This window comes from Lampetra planeri, chromosome 18 (assembly GCF_965212315.1).
Source record: "Lampetra planeri chromosome 18, kcLamPlan1.2.h2, whole genome shotgun sequence".
NCBI lineage: Eukaryota > Metazoa > Chordata > Hyperoartia > Petromyzontiformes > Petromyzontidae > Lampetra > Lampetra planeri.
The window spans coordinates 12,551,090-12,572,770 of record NC_136124.1 but is presented as its reverse complement, the minus strand read 5'-3'; the positions used below and the strand labels follow the sequence as shown (position 1 = coordinate 12,572,770).

The window sequence follows — 21,681 nt, the reverse complement described above, 5'->3', positions numbered from 1 at the left end:
TCGGGCAATGGCCCTCCTTCGTAGCGTATTACACATTTGTTTAACTTTTGAGGCCACGCACGTTGTTATTGGCGAGTGTTGTTTTGTCGGTAACTGTGCCCGTGCACCACTGCCAAAGCAGCAGCGGCAGCAGCAGCAGCAATTTGTGTGGACGCACGTTAAACACGAACGAGTGACACGATGCGATTCGCTCGTGCCTCTCGTGCGTTCCACTGGAGCTCTCTCCCTCGCCGTTTCGGAGGAACGCCTGCAGAGCCCATCGCTTAATTGCACGTGTGCGTGTACGTTGAACTTCCTTCGTGCCGCACGTAGCCAACCGCGCTAATCGGAGTGGGACCGACGGCCACCTGAGAAGTCAAAAAGGGGGCCAAGTCTTTGTCAGGGGGTCGTTGGTCCCCCTTCAGCCCCCCCCCCCCCACCCCTTGCCGCTACGGGGCTACATCTGTCACGATCGATCCACTGCTGGATGAACACCTCCCCAAGCCGTCGCCGTCTCTCACGATCGTGCGATGCAGCGATCCGCGTGTTTCATTTACGGGTTCGTAGCGGCCATGCCAGGGTTTGCTATGATCCTGGCTACGTTCCTTTTGGCTGGGTGGCTCGAGGAGATTAACATTTGGCCATTTCAGAACCGCTGAGAACCTGGATTCAAGGTCGAAGTCCTGGTACCGGGTGACTTTCTTTAACGTTGGATCGTAATGGCCGTGCCAGAGCCAACTGCACCCAGGTGCTGGGTTTCAGCTCTGAGGTCCTGAGGCAGGGTTGAAGGTTAAAGTCCTGGTTGCTGAGTTCGTCTCTCTCTCTCTCTCTGCCGTCCCTCGTCATGGCGAGTGTCCATTTTCGTCTCGTGAAAATAAAACTATAAACTATTTTTATTTTACCAGGTAAAGGCCTACTGAGCTGTGTAGCTCTTTTTCAGAAGCGACCTGGTCACAAATGATAGCCCAACGAAGTGGCTCATCACGTGGATATTCAGAGCAGCCAAACGCTCTAAACGTGTGACGTTAATTCTAAATGTGGAGGAAAAAACGGTTCGTCCGGTGGGGTCGGTCGCACTCGTGGCATCTCCGCTGTTGTCTCCTAGGGGAACCTGCGGCCCGAGGAGGCGCTGCAGACGCTCACGATCTACGAGGGGAAGTTCGGGCGGCTCAAGGACGACCGCGACAAGTGCTCGCGCGCCAAGGAGGCCCTGGAGCTCACTGACACGGGCCTGCTCAGCGGCTCAGAGGAGAGGCTGCAGGCACGGCCCGCACCGCACGGCACCTTCACCGTCACCGTCATCATCAAAACTATTACAACTATTGTTTTTATTTTACCAGGTTAGGTCCCACTGAGCTACGTAGCTCTTTTTCAGTGGCCTGGCTATCTCAAATGATAGCTCAAAGAAGTCGGCTTATCACGTGTAAATGTATCGCAGCCGGCTACTCTAAACGCGTGACGTTGATTCTAAATGAAATGTGGAGGGATGCACCAGAGGACCTGGAGAAAAATTCACGCGACCACGGCGAGAGAGACACCACAAACTCGAATATACAGGGTCGGGATTGAACCGAGGACATCCTGTATACCAGGCTAGGTAGCTTACATCTCCTAGCCACCGTGGCACCCACATCGTCATTGTCAGCATCATCATCGTCATCAGCAACATCATCAGCAGCACCAGATTCAGCAGGAGTAGCGATATCGCCGTCATCATTAACACTGCCAGTATCATTATCGTCGTCATCGTCAATAGCTGACACCATCAGTGTCATCAGCAGTGGAATGCTGCACGTGTTGCACTCCCTCCTTCTGGCGAGCCAGGGAATGGCTTCTCAATGGCCACGTGATGGGAGTTTCACGACGTTTGTGTGATCCACCAACCCACGCCTCCGGAGTGCTGGGTTAGAGGCCACGCACCACCGCCTGTCCCCGTGTCTCGCTGTCTCCATATTCTCATATCTCCCGTTTGCCCATGTCACTGTCCCCATGTCACCTGTCCCCATGTCACCTGTCCCCGTGTCTTCTGTGTCCTCATGTCCCTGTGTCCTCATGTGCCCTGTGTCCCCGTGTCCCCTTGCTGCCCGGGGCGTGGTGCCTGCGGCTCTCTCCAGGTGGCTCTGGAGGAGCTGCAGGACCTCAAGGGCGTGTGGTCCGAGTTGCACAAGATCTGGGAGCAGATCGACCAGATGAAGGAGCAGCCGTGGCTGTCGGTGCAGCCGCGCAAGGTGAGCGCTGAAGCGTCGCGCAGCAGCGACACGCCCCGAACACCGGCGGTGTTGGTGACGGTGAGGGGGCGGGGGCTGTGCCCCCCGGAATCGTGCCCCCCACCGTCTTCACGGCGCCGTACGACGACGAGACGCCGCTCCGTGCTCCTTGTTGTTGAGAGCGTCCAGGGTGACACCTCCCCCACCGCACCCCCTCCTCACCGGCGTGTGCTGGCGCGTCAAAGCCAAGTGATTTCCTGCTCACATGAGCGGTGCTCATCTCCCGTCTACAGTGCTGGGGCAGTGGTGGAAAGTCCATGTGCCTATGGCGGCGTGCTTGTCTATCCATTGCACAGGACGATTAAGACGCATGCCTCTGTGCGTCTTTGTAATTGTGCGTGTAATCGTGCGTCTTTGTGCTTGTGACCATGCGTGAGCAGCTGCGGCAGAGCCTGGACGGCCTCGTGAACCAGCTGAAGAACTTCCCCGCGCGCCTGCGCCAGTACGCGTCCTACGAGCACGTGCTCAAGCTGCTCAAGAGCTACCTCAAGGTGACCCCCCCCCCCCCCCCCGCTCAGCGACGCGCGGTGCGGAGACATCCCTCAGCCCGGCCACTCGCTCTGATTGCCACGACACTGCAGCGTCGCGGCCCGGGTGAACGCCACGAGCGCCGGCCCGACGTGATGTCACTTCCGGTGACGGCGCTTCCGTTATGAAATCGTTGCATTCCTGATCGAGCCGGTCGATTCGTTCGTTTTGTTCATTTGGCACCGGGGGGAGGGTAGTGGGGGTCAGAAGTGCGTGGGGCAAGAGAGTGGGGGGGTTTGGGGTGGGGCAGTTTGCCCTCGACTCGACCTTAGGTAGCCCCAGGAGCAGTTCAAACATTCGCCACCACAGTTGGTCGTCTGCAGCACGTTAACTACCACACTGCCGATCCGTACGCAGACACACACACAAAGACAAAGGTCCCCCGTTTAGCCTCAACGGGCTGTTGGGCCGTGCGCCGTTGGCGAGTGGCAGCTGCGAGCGCCGGCGCCGTGGCACACGAGGGGGTGGCTGGCCAGCAACCGCGGTCCGGCCGCCCCCGTCTCCCGAGCGGCGACATCCGCCGCACACCACACCCGGGCGGTGCTCACGTGGGTGCGCGCACGACCCAATGTGCCCCTCGGGCCCGCGATGCGCCGCAGGTGAACATGCTGGTGATCGACCTCAAGTCGGAGGCGCTGAAGGACCGCCACTGGAAGCAGCTGATGAAGCGGCTGCGCGTGAGCTGGGTGCTGTCGGAGCTCACGCTGGGCCACATCTGGGACGTGGACCTGCAGAAGAACGAGGCCGTGGTGAAGGACGTGCTGCTCGTGGCGCAGGGGGAGATGGCGCTCGAGGAGTTCCTCAAGCAGGTGCGGGAGAGGCACGCCCGGAGGCGGGGCCGCACGTGCCCCGCACGCCCCGCACGCCCCGCACACCCCACACGCCCCACACACCCCACACACCCCACACGCCCCGCACGCCCCACACACCCCACACACCCCGCACGCCCCGCACGCCCCGCACACTCCACACGTCCCTCCCACCCCACACGCCCCGCACGTCCCACACACTCCACACACCCCACACGCCCCACACACCCCACACACCCCACACACCCCGCACGCCCCGCACGCCCCACACGTCCCGCACGCCCCACAGACCCCACACACCCCACACGCCCCACACACCCCACACACCCCACACGCCCCGCACGCCCCGCACACCCCACACGTCCCTCACACCCCACACGCCCCGCACGCCCCGCACGTCCCACACGTCCCGCACGTCACGCTCCTCGCCGTCGGGGAGAGCCTCGCTTGGGGTTTCCTCGAGGCTCGACGTCGCAGGAGGGCCCTGCGTTAGGATGGTTGGCCCCTTCCTGTTTGGGTAATTTAATTAAAAAAATGAAAATTTTTATCCGTGGGAGAAAACACGCGAGTCTCGCGTTCAGGGGAATGGCAGTCAGAGGTCCGCGCGGATGGGCTCATGAACCCACTTTGCTGCGTTGCCAATCTCCTGATCGCTACGCAGGCCACAGTATTGGCAGCTACTGTCCTAAGGGGGGGGGGGCGGTGGGGGGGCTCACGTGGGGGCCGTGTCAGGAGGGAGATGTGGAAAGTTGGATGCTGCTGGGAATCCAATTGCCACACCCTCCAGGTATCACTGGCTATGTCGGGCCAGACCCTTCCCCGTCACCCATCGCCTGGGCAATCACATTGCCGTTCAGTGGTGATGTCATCTCAATATCATCGGTGGTCAATTGCCCTCAGGTGGTCCTCACGGGTGCAATGCCTGGTCTGGGCACGTGGGCTCGGGCTGAAGTGACCCCAGTGCTTCTGCAGTTACACACGCTCACCTGTTCACTCGCTCAGTCACTCACCCATGCATTCTGTCGCTCACTCTCTCACTGGCTCGTTGAATTGCCCACCCGCTAACTCACCCACTCGGTCACCCACCTACCGACTTACTTGCTCACTTGCTCACTTCCTCACTCGAACAACAGCTCGCTCACCCACTCGTGCACTCACCTGTTCACTCACCCAACCACCCACTCACTCATGCACTCAACAGCTTGTTTGCTTGTTTTCTCGCACACTCCCTCACGCACTCGCCCGCTCATCTGCTTGCTCACCCACTCACTCACTCGCTCACCCACCGTCCCCCCCCTTCAGATCCGTGAGCTGTGGAGCGCCTACGAGCTGGACATGGTGAACTACCAGAACAAGTGCCGGCTCATCCGCGGCTGGGACGACCTCTTCAACCGCGTCAAGGAGCACATCAACAGCGTGTCGGCCATGAAGCTCTCCCCCTACTACAAGGTGAGGGCAGCCCCCCCCCCCCCCTCGCCAACTGCCGCCCCCCTCCACAAAACCGGAGTGGTGACGAGGACGACGACGCTGCCGTCCTCTGCGTGTCCGGGAAAAGCCTCACTGAGCCCCGAAGCTTCTTTCCAGGAGGGTCCTGCCCAGCTGGGACGTTAGGTCCATTCCACCAACGAGGGCTTTTGGCACGTGATACAAAGACAAAGATCCCCCGTATAGCCTTATAACAGACTGTTGGAGCAAGTGCTGTTTGCAGCGAGTAGCACCTACGCAGGCCGGCACGGCACACGATGGGTTGGGTGGCCAGCACCACACACAGCCGCCTTTGCTACACATGATACACACACACGGACAACCCACACGGACCCTGCCAGCACGCCTCCCGTCCGCACTGAAGCGGTGGAGAGAGCTCGGTCACTATCGCGGACGACGCCACTGCCACCTCTCGAGCTGTCGGCCCCACGCGGTGAGTGGCCCTGGTGCTCGTGGTCACGTGACAACGCAGGTCTCGCCAGCCCGGGTGCTTTTGGGGCGACGGAGCGGATCGAGGGACGCCCTGCGCAGCACGCGGTGGTTTGGGGAAGAGTTGAGCGCGACGCCGGGTGTGGCAGAGGGCCCGAGTAGAGGGGGCGTAGTGGCGGACACTAGCGACCTTTGACCCGAGTTGGAAAAACATCATGGATATAGGACCACAGAGCTAGGGCAATTGTTGGCGCCGGGTCTGGCCGCCTTCCCGCTTGCCTGTGGTTTCCCACGCCTCTGAATCGTCTCTCCTGTGCGTGTTTCTAAACGACGACAATGGTGTCAATGTGGGCGCGCAGGTGTTTGAGGAGGACGCGCTGAGCTGGGAGGATAAGCTGAACCGCATCCTGGCGCTGTTCGACGTGTGGATCGATGTGCAGCGCCGCTGGGTCTACCTGGAGGGCATCTTCACGGGCAGCGCTGACATCAAGCACCTGCTGCCCGTCGAGACGGGCCGCTTCCAGAGGTGGCGCCCTCGCACACACACACGCACGCAACGAGTGTGCTTTTGTGTGTGCGAGTGTGTGTGTGTGTGCGTGTGTGCGAGTGTGTGTGCGTGTGTGCGAGTGTGTGTGCGTGTGTGCGAGTGTGTTTTTGTGTTTGCGAGTGCGTGTGTGTGTGCGCGTGTGCGAGTGTGCTTTTGTGTGTGCAAGTGTGTGCGTGTGTGCGAGTGTGTTTTTGTGTGTGCGAGTGTGTGTGTGTGTGCATGTGTGCGTGTGTGTTTTTGTGTTTGCGAGTGTGTGTGTGCGTGTGTGCGAGTGTGTTTTTGTGTGTGCGTGTGTGTTTTTGTGTTTGCGAGTGTGTGTGTGTGCACGTGTGCGAGTGTGTTTTTGTGTGTACGAGTGTGTGTGTGCGTGTGTGCGAGTGTGTTTTTGTGTGTGCGAGTGTGTGTCTGTGCGTGCGTGTGTACGAGTGTGTTTTTGTGTGTGCGAGTGTGTGTGTGTGCGCGAGTGTGTTTTTGTGTTTGTGTGTGTGAGTGGGAAGCGGTGGCCAACCCGCTGACCCGAGTTTGATTCCCAGTCACAGCGCTAGGCAGGAAAGGCAGCCGGATGTGGTGCTGGCCACCCCTCTTGTACTGTGCGTTCGCTAACAGCACTTGCCCCATTGGTCTGTTAGAGGCTATACAGGCAATCTTTGTTTTTGTGCATTTGTATGTGCGTGCACGCGTGTATCCCTGTGCGTTTGTAATTATTATCGCACAACTGACAAAAGCCAGGACTTCAAATGTCTACCTTAGAGACCTCCTCAACAAAGAGGGCGATCCTGGGACAATCAGGGCAGGTGGCCACCCGACGCATCGCGTTGACACCGACACCCACGGCTGGCGCCGTTGCTCCGTCGCTTCGGCTAAAAGCTTCCCCGCCCGTCGACGTCTCGTCAACGCCGAGCACAGCCGTCTGTCCATCTATCTGTTCGTCCGTCCGTCTGTTTATCTGTCCGTCCGTCTGTCCGTCTGTCTGTCCGTCTGTCTGTCTATCTGTCTGTCTGTCTATCTGTCTGTCTGTCCCTCGCCCCGCAGCATCAGCACGGAGTTCCTGGCGCTCATGAAGAAGGTGTCCAAGTCTCCGCTCGTCATGGACGTGCTCAACATCCCCGGCGTGCAGCGCTCGCTCGAGAGACTCGCCGACCTCCTCGGCAAGATCCAGAAGGCACTGGGGGAGTACCTGGAGCGGGAGCGATCCTCATTCCCCCGGCAAGTCCTGCAGACCCGCCCCATCGTCCACACTCCACACTCCGTGTTCCACACTACGCGTTCCACACTCCGCGTTCCACACTGCACACTCCGTATTCCACACTCCACACTCCCTGTTTCACACTTCCTGTTCCACAGTCCGTGTTTCACACTCCACACTCCGTGTTCCAAACTCCGTGTTTCACACTTTATACTCCGTGTTCCACACTCCGTGTTCCACACTCCGTGTTTCACACTCCATACTCCGTGTTCCACACTCTGCACTCCACACTCCGTGTTCCACACTCCGTGTTCCACACTCCACATTTCACACTCCACACTCCGTGTTCCACACTCCGTGTTCCACACTCCGCATTTCACACTCCACACTCCGTGTTCCACACTCCACACTTCATGTTTCACACTCCACACTCCCTGTTTCACATGCCACACTTCATGTTTCACACTCCACACTCCGTGTTCCACATTCCGTGTTCCACACACCGCGTTTCACACTCCACACTCCGTGTTCCACACTCGCATTTCACACTCCACACTCCGTGTTCCACACTCCGTGTTACACACTCCACACTCCGTGTTTCACACTCCGTGTTTCACACTCCGTACTCCGTGTTTCACACTCCGTGTTTCACACTCCGTGTTTCACACTCCGTGTTTCACACTCCGTGTTCCACACACCGCGTTTCACACTCCACACTCCGTGTTCCACACTCGCATTTCACACTCCACACTCCGTGTTCCACACTCCGTGTTACACACTCCACACTCCGTGTTTCACACTCCGTGTTTCACACTCCACACTCCGTGTTCCACACTCCGTGTTTCACACTCCGTGTTTCACACTCCGTGTTTCACACTCCGTGTTTCACACTCCGTGTTCCACACTCCGTGTTTCACACTCCACACTCCGTGTTCCACACTCCGTGTTTCACACTCCACACTCCGTGTTTCACACTCCGTGTTTCACACTCCACACTCCGTGTTCCACACTCCGTGTTCCACACTCCACACTCCGTGTTCCACACTCTGCATTTCACACTCCACACATTGCGTGTTCCACACTCCACACTCCGTGTTTCACACTCCACACTCCGTGTTCCACACTCTGCATTTCACACTCCACACATTGCGTGTTCCACACTCCACACTTCGTGTTTCATACTCCACACTCCATACTCCACACTCCATTCTCCACATTCCACACTCCGTACTACACACTCTGTATTCCACACTCCATGCTCCGTACTCCTTACTCCGTACTCGGAGTATTTACTTGTAGCCGGTGGTAAGATGTTTGGACAAAATTCTAGTGACACAACGAAGGTGTGGGCACATTGTTGACGTGGCCCGACTCAAAGCCCCACTATGACTCAAAAGACCCTCCTTGGTGATAATGTTCACCGATTCGATGAGTCGTTAAACACAGCCATGAATAACTGAGCGAGCGAGGGGGCGAGTAATCCAGCGAGCGGGCGGGCGAGTAACCGAGTGAGCGAGCAGGCGGATGAGTGATTGGGCGAGAGAGCATGCTGATGAGTGAGTGGGTGAGTGGGCGGGTGAGAGGGCAATTGAGCGGGCGAGCGGGCGAGCGGGCAAGCAAGTGGGCAAGCAAGAGGCAAGTGAGTGAGCGAGTGAGCGGACGGGCGAGCGAGTGGGTAGGCGAGTGGGTGAGTGGGCGAGTGAGCGGGCGAGCAAGTGAGGGGCAAGCGAGCGGGCGAGCAGGCGGGCGGGCGGGTGGGCGGGCGAGCGGGCAGGCGATCGTGAGAGTTGCGCACGCGGGGGCCCCCACCGTGCCCTGACCCGCGCGACCCGCCCATCGCCGTGCCGCAGGTTTTACTTCGTGGGCGACGAGGACCTCCTGGAGATTATCGGCAACAGCAAGAACGTGGCCAAGCTGCAGAAGCACTTCAAGAAGATGTTCGCCGGCGTTTCCAGCATCATCCTCAACGAGGACAGCTCCGTGGTGCTGGGGGTGGCGTCGCGCGAGGGGGAGGAGGTACGTCCGGCGGTGCCGCGGGGCGCCGAGCGGGGCCCGTCACCTCGGTGGGAAGTAGAACTTAGAAGAAGAAGATCTGACAACGGCGGAAGATGGAAGCACTGCACGTGACCGCGTGGTCCTGCGTTGGTGTATTATGATCGTGGCTACAAAAAGCTGCCCCTACACGTCAAACAATTGGCCTCCCTGTCTATTTTTCGTTGTTCCCTTGAAGCACTCACCGATTTCCCCTCAGCTAACCCCAACTCCCCTTCCGCTTCCCTTCCCCATCACTAACTCCACTCTTCTTCCCAACTTTCCGACCCATTCATCGCACCTCCGATTAGCGCGGTTGGCTACGTGCGGTGCGAAAGAAGTTCAACGCACGCGTACATACAGCACACTCATCACTCACCACTCATCGTCGCTTGCAGCATCATCATCACATTCACGCGCTACCATCCTTCTCGTCGACGCATCTCATCTCGCCGCACTGTTCCGCCGTACAAATTTGCTAATTCCTTGTTCGGCGGTTGGGGCGCTCTACGAATGAAATAAAACAAGAGAAGAGACCGGCCATCCTGGACGCGTGAGAGTGTAGAGACGGCGGCGATTCTGCTGATCGGTTTGCGTTTCCTCCGTCTCGGCCGCCCCGCCAGGTGCTGTACAAGACGCCGGTGTCCATCGCGGAGCACCCCAAGATCAACGAGTGGCTGACGCTGGTGGAGCGCGAGATGAGGGTCACCCTGGCGCGGCTGCTCGCCGACTCCATCGCCGACACGCACGCCTTCGGGGGATGCGTCGATCCCGGCGCCTACCTCCAGTGGATCGACAAGTACCAGGTGCTGCGTCGGACCCCTCCGGCGAGCCTCCTGCCGCCCGGGCTGTCGATCGACGACGTTAGAACCGCGCGCACAGTAGATCCCGTTTAAACTCGCCCGTTGTGGATTTTGTTGTTGTTCGCAGTCTGTCAGGCATCCCCCCATAACCAGAATCAGAATATTTATTTGTGCTGAAGGTATTTTAACAGATGTCCAATAGGAAGCCTCCTCTCCTCCTAATAACTGTCCGGTCGCTTTTACTTTTCAACCTACTCCACTTCACTTCAGATGATCGTGTCCCCACCGCCTGGGCCTTTGCGATTCTCCGCTTTCCCCGTCTCTGACCCCCGACCCCCAGGCGCAGCTGGTGGTGCTGTCGGCCCAGATCTCGTGGTCGGAGAGCGTGGAGGCAGCGCTGGCCTCGGCGGCGGCGGCGGCGTCGGGGCGGCCGGCCGTCGAGGGGGACGGCCGCTCCGACGAGGACGAGGCCGGCGCGGCGGCCGCGGCGGCGCTGGGCGGCGTCCTCGCCACGGTGGAGGCGACGCTCACCGTGCTCGCCGACTCCGTGCTGCTCGAGCAGCCGGCGCTGCGGCGCAGGAAGCTGGAGCACCTGGTGGGTGCCGTGGGGGGGTTGGTATGGGCGATAACACGTGGAAGTTTTTGGTGTCTGTGACCTCTGTCTGTGACCTGGTTGCCGTGGCATAGTGTGGTCGGCATGGCCGTTCGGTATGTACCGTATGTTGAGCTTCTTTCACACCGTACGTAGCCAAACGTGCTAATCGGTGCAAGGTATTAATCGCCCGCCCCCCTCCGTGTCCCACCGCCGTGCCCTCACGTCTCCACGCGCGCATCCTCCGGCGACATCGGCCGAGGTGTCACGTGAGCAGGTCACGTGTACGCACACCCACCAATCGCGGCCGCCTGGCCGCATGAACCCGACGTTACCGCCTCTCCTGAGTCCCACCGATCCCCCGCCGGCCCTGCCACCACCCCCCGGTCAAGGCCTACGATGCGTGCGCCTACGGCCGGCGCTGCCAGGCCTCCCAGACGACCGCAATCGGTCACTCGCCGCCACCTTCCCTGCTCCCTCTACGTGGCCCCTCCTGCCCGCATGCAGTTGCACCACCCGCATACTCGGGATTAGCTCCGCGGTGTCATTGCGGATTTCTTACTCATTCCGTATTTATTTTCCTCTGGAATGTTTTTTGTGTCTCGGATTTTGTTGTTGTTGTTTTTAACGATTGTCTTTATTCTGCGGTGAAGTATTTTGTGTTTTTACTTTTCCGTTTTTGCACCCCAGCTCCTCCTTTTCAGTCGGCTGCGCCACCCTGATGAGTCTGTCGCAGGTTCCCGGCGACACGTGTGAACGATACCCTCGGGATCTCCCGAATCGGAATGTACTCGACGTCGTTTGGTTAGCCAGGCCCCGACAGAATTGTTCCCCTTTGTTAGAAACCATCGGCGCCGCGGCATGCGAATTGCACTCCATTTTACAACGTATTTCCTGATTATAACTGTGATGATGTATTATTATTTATTAATGTCATCCTTCACACGTGGATTATTTTGAATAATGATCATGACGTGCCGCTGCTGCACAGTATTTGCTCGCTCTCGTAGAGAGACGACGACTCGGAGGCGCGAGGAACCACCGATTAGCGGGAAGGCAGCAGCCACGCTCTGATGAGCCGGCTCCAAACAATTTCCGAAGCTCTGCGGCCCTCAATATATTAAGATGTCATCGGCCAATTAAAACCCACGCGTGCGAGGGGGCAACACTCTTATCACTTAGAGAAGTGACCGGTGATATTAGTCCGCGCCTTTCTGTCCCACCTTCTAGTAAGCCAGCTTATGAATGCACCTCCTCAACGCCTACGGGAAGGGAGTTTCACAACTTCCGTGCAATCCGCAGGCCGCGTGCATGGCCACCGTCGCTCTGCTGTTCTTAATTGTTATCCTGTTCACGAGCACAACGCGTGTTTTGGGGAGGACAACGACATTTTATGCGAGTTTTCAAACAACTTTTATTTGAATAATTGGCACTCATTTGAGTCGAGTTGGGAATCGGAAACGCAATAAATGACTTGGGTTTGTCACTGTACACTGAACGCAAAGACGGGGCAGATGGCTCCGTCTCCTCTGTCTACACGTAACCTACCACTTACTCCCCCTCTCCCGCTCCCTGCCTTTCTCCCTCTTGCACCCCCCTCTCTCTCTCCTGCTCCCTCTCTCTCCTGCTCCCGCTATTTCGCACGATGTCGGCGTCCGTGGCCGTAGATCACCGAGTTGGTTCACCAGAGGGACGTGACGAGGGCGCTGGCGCGGAACAAGGTCTCCCACCCCAAGCGCTTCGAGTGGCTCTCCCAGATGCGCTTCAGCTTCGACCCCAAGCAGGTGCGATCGACCCCACGGTCACACGGGGTCGCGTGGGGTCGGATGGGATCACGCGGGGTCGTGCGGGGTCACTCGAGGTCACACGGGGTCACACGGGGTCATGCAAGGTCGCCGGGGCAACGATCAGCGGCATCGCTCCGCCCAGAAATTCGTCACGTGATCTGAGCGTTGAAGACGGCGGCTGGGAATGTCCCGTCGTTAAACCCGTTTCCGTTGCTCCATTGATTTTGTTCCGTCTCACTCCCAATACGCCTTTAGCTCCGCGCCTCTCGCCCGCGCTGTCCCGTCTCCGCCTCGCCCCAATCCCCTCGCGCCGCTCTCTCCCCGCAGACGGACGTGCTGAAGCAGCTGTCCATCCACATGGCCAACGCCAAGTTCAACTACGGCTTCGAGTACCTAGGCGTGCAGGACAAGCTGGTGCAGACGCCGCTCACCGACCGCTGCTACCTCACCATGACGCAGGCGCTCGAGGCCCGGCTGGGCGGCTCGCCCTTTGGTGAGGGTGCCAGCGGCCCCACCACGGGCTCCATCGTTTTTTGACGGGGGGGGGGGGGGGATCGGGAGGAGCAACAGTCCACCCAGGGGATTTCTTTCCAGTGGCAGTGAAGTAACATGAACTGCGAGACGGAGAGATCCTCTGGGCGGGGATTAAAGCCGTGGGAAGTCGGTGATGTTGATGGTTGTGATGGAGCTCCGGTCATCCTTGTAGAAGAGCTGATTAGCGCAATGGGCCTTAGCGTCTGATATAGAAAAGTCTTGAGTTTTAGCCCGACCCAAGTGCATTGCATTTCAAAGGAACCGCACGGAGGAACCGCGAGGCTTAATCAAGGCCACCGATTGCATTCGGTATCAGGACACAGGCCTCTCCCGTAACACACTCAGCTCCCGCTGGGATGAAAATGTTTCGTGACCGGTAATGTCAGAAACACAGCCGTGCTGAAAGGGTCTCTGGTGTGGCCGTGGCCGGTGGCGAGCGCTCATCGGGATGACCGCGGTGGCACTTTGTGTGGCTTCAGGCCCTGCTGGGACGGGCAAGACGGAGTCCGTGAAGGCCCTGGGCAATCAGCTGGGCCGCTTTGTGCTGGTGTTCAACTGCGACGAGACCTTCGATTTCCAGGTGAGGATCGCCGAACCCTGCCCCCTGCTCACGAAGTGCCAGGTGGCTCGGGGGAAGGGGGGGTGTTCGTAATGGCCGTGTTAAAGCGCCGAGCCAGCGTCGCAGTGCCGTGTGGTCGACTCCGGGGTTTAGCCGCCCATAACGACGAGACCGGGTTCTCTCGTGAGTTGAGCCCGCCCGGTCACCGACGACTGCACAAAAACAAAGCTAGCGCTTGAGATCGTGATTGTCAGGTGACGCAACACATTTGAGCTGTCGAGGATTTTGCACCTGGCGGGGGAATGTACCTGACCGTGACCCCTGGGGCAGAGGCTCATCGAAGGTGAGACGCACGGGGGGTGGCCTTGTTTGCCCCTGCGTGAGGCGGACTCCACCAGAGACACCGGCCCAGGGAAGCCTCGCAGTCGTTGCCATCCACGTGTCCCCTGGCAGGAGAATCTGTGTTTGGGCCAGAGCCGTTGGAGGTTTTCCAGCCTGTGTGTGCGTGCGTGTGTGTGCATGTGTCTGTGGGGAGCGGGAGCGTAGCAGTTAGTGCGCTGCGCTTCGAACCTGATGACCCGAGTTCGATTCCCGCTCATGGCCAACACCAGTGGCGATTATCCAAACTGGTCCTGGGCCTCCCCTGGGCTGACTGGCTGCCCTGCCCGTGCTGGTGACGCCGCACAGCTTTCCTTGCTGCTGCCTCGCAACTCTCGTCCGCCGCCCACTCACTTTGGAAGCCCGTAGAAGCAGCTGCATGTGGAGGCTTCCCCCCCTCGTCTCTCCGCCTGATGAAGACCGCTTGTGCTGCGATCGAAACGTCGTGGGATTTTTGCTTTTATTTTAATTCATTTTAAATTGTATTTTCTATCCACGTGACTTTACCGAAAGAACCAAGAATATGGATTCCTGCAGTCACGAAAGTTTAAAGCCAAAATTGTATCGCCATCTGTTTCTATCTGTACGGGAATAGAGCGTTGCCCCCTTGCGCAAGGCGTCGGTTTTCATCTGGGTGCTCCGGTGTCCTCCCCACTTGTATAATAAATGCTCGTCATTAACTGGCTAAAAACATCTTAAAATCAATGAAAACTAAATGCAGGGCTCTCCTAAAAAAGAATCCTTCGACTCAGTGTCGTCCTCCTGGATAAATAAGTGATGATGAATCATAAATCCTTAGTTCTGGAAATCTATAACAAAGTCAATCTGGCTGTCGCCTGATGAGGCTGGTTGTAATTACCGGCGAAACGTCACAGTACTCGAATTGTAAATGTTGTGGGTTTACTCTACAACACACCGGTGTGCTGAACTAGTAACTAATTTCGATTTAAAGCTTTCGTGACTGCAGGGATTCATCTTCTTGGTTCTTTAGGTAAAGGCACGTAGAAGGGAAATAATAAAATAATGCAAATTAAACATAATAAACGTCGTGAGAATTGTATTTTATTATGTTTTATTTTTTTTTATGTACCTTCTACGTGACTTTACCGAAAGAACCAAGAAGATAGTAACGAATTGGCACGTTCTGTTTACGTGACAAACCTTACTAATTAGCTGTGCCGGGTGGTGGCGGGGTTTAACAACATATTTATATTCACGCCATTTAATCCAAAAAAAACCTCTATGGACAATATTGGTCGCGGAAGCCTACTACGTGTTAAAAATCAATCTGGAGAACTGTAATTATGAATATTATTCCTTACTATGATCATTTTTACAACCGCATTGCACTGTGTCTGTGTGCGCGTGTGTGCCCTGCGCAGGCGATGGGCCGCATCTTCGTGGGACTGTGCCAGGTGGGCGCGTGGGGCTGCTTCGACGAGTTCAACCGCCTGGAGGAGCGCATGCTGTCGGCCGTGTCGCAGCAGGTGCAGTGCATCCAGGAGGCGCTGCGCGAGCACGCCAACCCCTGCCGCCTGCGCGGTCAGTCTCCGCCACCGCCACCGCGGCCACAACAACCACAGCAACAACCACCACCAAATCACAACCACAACAACCACAGCAACAACCACCAAATCACAACCACAACAACCACAGCAACCATCAAATCACAACCACAACAACCACAGCAACAACCACCAAATCACAACCACAACAACCACAGCAACAACCACCAAATCACAACCACAACAACCACAACAACTACCAAATCACAACCACAAGAATCACAGCAACAACCACCAAATCACAGCCACATTAACCCCTCGCATAGCAACAACCACAGCCTATGATGATGGTCATGACGACGACGATGACGGTGATCACGATGATGACGAGTATGACGATGATGATGACAACGATGATGATGATGATAACCACGATGATGATGATGATCACGATGATGATCACGATGATGATCACGATGATGACGAGTATGACGACGATGATGACGATGACGATGATGATGATGATCACGATGATGATCACGATAATGATGATGATCACGATGATGATCACGATGATGACGGTGATGAAGACGACGACGGCGCTGTTGTCGTTGCTCCCCCGCTCGGAGCAGAGTCGCCGCCCATCACGTGCGAGCTGCTGGGCAAGCAGGTGAAGGTGAGCGCCGAGATGGCCATCTTCATCACCATGAACCCGGGCTACGCCGGCCGCTCCAACCTGCCTGACAACCTCAAGAAGCTCTTCCGCAGCCTGGCCATGACCAAGCCCGACCGGCAGCTCATCGCGCAGGTCATGCTCTACTCGCAGGGCTTCCGCACAGCCGAGGTGCTCTCCAACAAGATCGTGCCCTTCTTCAAGTGAGCGTCCGCTTCCCCCCGGCCCCGCACGCCTCCTCTCAACAGACCTGCCGGTTTCGGAGGGCGGGGTGGGTGGGGTGGGTAGGAGGAGTGGGGTGGGTGGGTGGAGTGGGAGGGGTGGGTGGGTGGGGGTGGTGGGTGAGGTGGGTGGGAGGGTTGGGTAGGGGGGGTGGGTTGGGTGGGGGGGGTTGGTGGGGTGGGTGGGAGGGGTGGGTGGGTGGAGTTTGGGTGGGTGGGGTGGGCGGGGTGGATGGGGTAGGTGGGTGGGAGGGGTGGGGTGGGTGAGGAGGCTTGTGGGAGGGGTGGGAGGGTTGGGTGGGTGGGTGGGGCACGTGGGTGGGAGGGGTGGGTGGGGTGGGAGGGGTGGGAGGGGTGGGTGGGGTGGGAGGGGTGGGTGTGGGGGTAGCGGTCAACCTCCCCTGACCTCTTTCTCTCTCTGCCCGGTCTTCGCTCCGTGGACAGCTCTGGTGTACGACGGCGAACTGCGTGCCGAGAAAAAATTGAGATATCTTTCGGAAATGTCTAAAATCTTATTTTTATCAACTTGCCCTTTAATTATTAATCTCGGAATTAATGACACGATGCGCTGCTGGTCAATATCATGAGCAGCGCCTCGATGGAAATGTTTTTTCCATTCTTCTCTGCCCTCCGCCCTCCCATTTGTTTTCACAAACGTCCACCTCCCTCGGCTCCTCCAAAGTCAGCCGATCATCGGCCTTCGTCTCACTCTTTTTCCCCTTCCGTTCTCCCTTCTGTGACGTCCGTAATCCTCATCGACACCCGTCCCCCCGTACGATCTGTCCGAAGACATTTTACGTCCTGAACCTGCAAGCTTAACATCTGCACGTGGCTGAGAGCGACAGGACGCTGAGCGGGTCACATGGGGTGATGGCGTGGGGTGGTCACGTGGCTAATTCACCCGCACCGGTTGGCTGCGGAGTTATGAATGTAGATATCCGTGGAAGTGCGCGGGGAGTACTTAGGTGCCACCGAGCTCCTCCCGCTCATGCAGATTCTTTAATTTTTTCCCGTCCAAATTTAAATTCAGATCGAAAAGTAGCAAACATCTTCTGCGTCTCTGTAAAAGTTGCACTCGATCTGCCCGGGAGCTGCGGTTTGACCACCCCTGTATCAGTTACGAGTGATACAAGATTGAAATCTATAAGACTCATGACTTGTCGCTCATGACCTGCATTGATGATGACAATTATGATGCTGCTGCTTCTGATGATGACGATAATTATGATGATAATGCTGATGACACTGTTATTGCCACTGATAATGATGACGACGTCGCTGACAATGCTACAGGCGACACTACTGCTGCCGATGTTGATGCTGACGATGACGACAACGATAATGATGATACTAATGCTGTGGATGCTGACACCGATTCCGCTACCGATAACAACGGCGGCAACGGCGGCAATGACGGTGGCGGTGGCGCTCCCCCCACAGGCTGTGCGACGAGCAGCTCTCCTCGCAGAGCCACTACGATTTTGGGCTGCGCGCCCTCAAGAGCGTCCTCGTCAGCGCCGGCAACGTGAAGCGCGAGCGCATCCAGCGCATCAAGCGCGACAAGGTGGAGCGCGGCGAGGTGGTGGACGAGGGCCAGATCGCCGAGAACCTCCCCGAGCAGGAGGTGACGCGCGCCCGCCCATCGCACCCTGGAGGGGGGGAGCAAGGGGGGGCTATGCCAGCCAGCGAGGGGGGGCCCCCTCCGCCATCCCCGCCCCCTCTAGGCCCACTTCATGCCTAAGGCCCAGGTTGGACTGACTAAATCTAGGCCAAGGCTTGGAGTGATTGTAGTCTTTTGTCCTTCCCCCCCACACCACCGATTAGCCTAGTTGACGACGTACCATGCGAAAGAAGTTCTACATACATACAACATACATACAACATACATGCGCCCGAGTATTTAGGGTACAGCTAATTTTCGGCAGGGTCGCTTCCAACTGGGCGTTTACGTCGCAGTTATTGGATGGATTTGGCCGTAGTCTCCACCTTCTGGCAGTAGTCTTCTCGCAAGGACAGGCCCTTTCAATGGCCCAAAGACCAGCCAAAGAAGATGAGTGGGACCTGCGTTATGAGTCTGCCAACTTTATGTGGAAGGCCTCTCGCGTGCAAACGCTGAGACTTGCGAGTTCTGAGTCATACCCTAGGCCAGAACTGATGAGGTAAGACTGAGATGGGACCGACTACGCCAAGGCTGTTCGAGACTGGCAAGGGAATGATGGAGCCAAAACTGAGATTGACCAAGTGTTGACGAAAGCTTGGACCGATTAAGTAAATTTTAAGAATGGACTGGCAAGGCCAAATATAAGGATGGGATAGGCAATGCCAAGCCTATTGCTACAAGTGTAGGCTGAGAGTGAAATTGATTAGGCTCAGACCAAGGATAAAATTACACTATGCTGAGGTTGAACAGTACTCAAGCTGATAAAGGTCCTGACCCCCAATGGTTGTTATGACAACAGCTGGAGCAACACTAATCTCTCACTGTATCCACATGTCATTATCCACCGCCACCCACTGCCACCATCAACCACAACCACCAGGGGAGGCCCAGGACTCATGCAGATAATAGTCACTGGTGTTGGCCGTGAGCCGGAATCGAAGCCGGGTCTCTAGGTTCATAGCGCAGCATGCTAACCGCTACACTACCCCCCCCCCCCCATCACCACCGCCTTCTGCCCGCAGATCCTGATCCAGAGCGTGTGCGAGACAATGGTGCCCAAGCTGGTGGCGGAGGACATCCCGCTGCTCTTCTCGCTGCTGTCCGACGTCTTCCCAGGCGTCCAGTACCACCGCGGCGAGATGGGCGCGCTGCGCGACGAGCTGCGCAAGGTCTGCGCCGAGATGTACCTCATGTACGGCGACGGCGAGGAGATCGGCAGCATGTGGGTCGAGAAGGTGCGTCGCCCGCGGCGACCAGGGGATGGGGAAAAGTCGACGTGCCCCCACGTGTCCCGGGCGTGTCCCACGCGCGAGTTCCTACGCGCGAGTTCCTACGCGCGCGGTCGTCTTGGCGAGTTAACGGCGTCCCGTTTACGGCGATGCCTTTACGAGTGGCGGGACGAGACGACGCCACGTCGCGCGTAGGCGGCGTCGCGGCGAGCCGAGCGCGCGCGGCGTGTGACGTCATCGCCTCGTGCGTCAAAGTTGACCTTCATTAACAAGTTGTAGGTAACCCTTACATCAATTTGCCCGGTTTTCTTAAGAGTGTGCGTTCACTGATAACGTTCAACTTAGAACTTCATTTTGACAGACAGACGACGGACGGACAGACAGTCAGAGCTGAGGCATTAAAGTGTTCAGCCTTAGGTGACGGGCATTGATGTTCATAAAAAAATAACAATAAATCACTGCTCTTTGTCCATCCACTTTGCGATGGTGGGGCCTTCCCATACCCTTTATCAGTTGTGAAGGTTATTTGACCATACTTCTCCACCTAATGCAGATACCACTTGCCTCTGCAGAGCCCTTTATCTACCCGTTGCATATTGTACGAACAAATGAATTAACGTACGAAATAATTCACGTGCAAATTAACACACGAAATAAATCAATGAAACATTGTACGAATGCCTTAACTAATGAATGAATGAATGAACGCTCGCTCGTGCATCGCGGGTGTCCACCGCAGGTCCTGCAGCTCTACCAGATCACGCAAATCAACCACGGCCTCATGATGGTGGGGCCCTCGGGCAGCGGCAAGTCGACGGCGTGGCGCGTGCTGCTCAAGGCCCTGGAGCGCCTCGAGGGCACCGAGGGCGTGGCCCACATCATCGACCCCAAGGCGCTGAGCAAGGACCACCTGTACGGCACGCTGGACCCCAACACTCGCGAGTGGACCGACGGCCTCTTCACCCACATCCTGCGCAAGTGAGCGCCGGGGGGGACGGCACACGCGCGCGTGTGTGCGTGTGTGTGGGCGTGTGCGTGTGCGTGTGTGTGTGGCCTTCACGTGGCCTCAAGGTGCACATGGCCTGGCACAAGCGTCGTGGTGATGTCACCGCCACTTAGTGGCGAATGGCGGTTGTTGTTGTTTGTGGGGAGCGGTAGTGTTGTAGCAGTTAGCGTGCTGCATTACGAACCCTGCGACCCGAGTTGGATTCCCCGCTCACGGCCAACACCGGTGATGATTGTCTAAATTGGTCATGGGCCTCCCGTAGGTCGACTGGTGGGGTGTGTAAACATCGCCACTGGGGAGACAAAGGCAGTCGGGCGTGGTGCTGGCCACCCACCATCTCATGTGCCTCGCCAGCCTTCATAGGTGCTAGTCGCTCACAGCACTTGCCCCAACAGTCTGTTATGGCTATAGGGGGCATCTTTGCCTTGGTTGTGGCAGTCGAGAGCAGTGCATAATATCTATTGTACTGTGTTATGCTCAAGGTGGTATCGTTGTTGCTTGGTGTGGCATTGTTGCTGCGCCTGTAGCAGCTATGGGCTTAATGTAATGAATCACACGTAAAATTATGAATGGAGTTAACGATGACCATGAATTGGATCCATAGACTCACGTTACTGCACAGTAGGCCACGCCCACCAGTGGAGTAATCAATTCAGGGTACAGGGCATCTATTCAGATTCGGATGGACGCCGTGTAGGGATTGAGCAGTGAGGTGTCGTGTAACGTCGGGTCGATTGGTGAGCATCTGGTCATAATTACAGAACACTTCGAAATGAAGCTGCCGTTCCACAACCCCCTGGTGTCCCTCGGTGGTGGAGTCACTCGATCCTCAAGTGGAGGGCAGAACACAACGCAGAGTTGTTGTCATCTTTATTAACGATCACGGGAGGAGAGGGATCGGGCGAGCCGGTGAGACTCGGTGCGGCGACACTGCTGTATCCGCCGCCGCTCGCGTGAACCCGGCGTCGCCCCCGTGCAGGATCATCGACAACGTGCGCGGGGAACTGCACAAGAGGCAGTGGATCGTGTTCGACGGCGACGTGGACCCCGAGTGGGTGGAGAACCTCAACTCCGTGCTGGACGACAACAAGCTGCTCACGCTGCCCAACGGGGAGCGCCTCAGCCTGCCGCCAAACGTGAGCCCACGAGCGCCCACACACACGTGCGCACACACGTGCGCGCAGTACTATACAACCATTATTGATTTATCAAGGAAAGCCACACTCAGTCCACGGAATATTTGTCACAGGGGGTCCTGCCACGGTGGCTAGGAGATGTTAACTCCCTCGCCGGGTATGGGTTCGACCCCGGCCCTGACAATGCCTGCTGTATATTTGGAGTTTGTGTGTTTCTCTCCCCATTGTCGAGTGGATTTTTCTCCGAGTTCTCTGGTTTTTCCCGACACATTTTTGGGATTTTCCGTACTCATTTAGAGTGTTTGGTTGCTATAAATTTCCACGCGATAATCCGCTT

The 21,681-nt window shown here is 57.3% G+C and overlaps 1 protein-coding gene across 1 annotated transcript in view; it reads left to right on the top strand.

The window, feature by feature from the left end:
- The window catches only part of LOC144723685 (cytoplasmic dynein 1 heavy chain 1-like), a 124,688-nt gene that overhangs the window by 44,906 nt on the left and 58,101 nt on the right, over positions 1-21,681 (top strand). Inside the window, exons 20-38 of the mRNA XM_078602605.1 lie at positions 1,085-1,240; positions 2,094-2,207; positions 2,627-2,737; positions 3,374-3,583; positions 4,886-5,032; positions 5,857-6,023; positions 7,077-7,250; positions 9,081-9,246; positions 9,885-10,067; positions 10,405-10,659; positions 12,324-12,440; positions 12,771-12,936; positions 13,457-13,557; positions 15,297-15,456; positions 16,052-16,295; positions 17,754-17,937; positions 18,996-19,208; positions 19,942-20,180; positions 21,188-21,344. Coding sequence (XP_078458731.1) covers positions 1,085-1,240; positions 2,094-2,207; positions 2,627-2,737; positions 3,374-3,583; positions 4,886-5,032; positions 5,857-6,023; positions 7,077-7,250; positions 9,081-9,246; positions 9,885-10,067; positions 10,405-10,659; positions 12,324-12,440; positions 12,771-12,936; positions 13,457-13,557; positions 15,297-15,456; positions 16,052-16,295; positions 17,754-17,937; positions 18,996-19,208; positions 19,942-20,180; positions 21,188-21,344 — 3,264 coding nt within the window. The remainder of the gene's footprint in view (positions 1-1,084; positions 1,241-2,093; positions 2,208-2,626; positions 2,738-3,373; positions 3,584-4,885; positions 5,033-5,856; positions 6,024-7,076; positions 7,251-9,080; positions 9,247-9,884; positions 10,068-10,404; positions 10,660-12,323; positions 12,441-12,770; positions 12,937-13,456; positions 13,558-15,296; positions 15,457-16,051; positions 16,296-17,753; positions 17,938-18,995; positions 19,209-19,941; positions 20,181-21,187; positions 21,345-21,681) is intronic.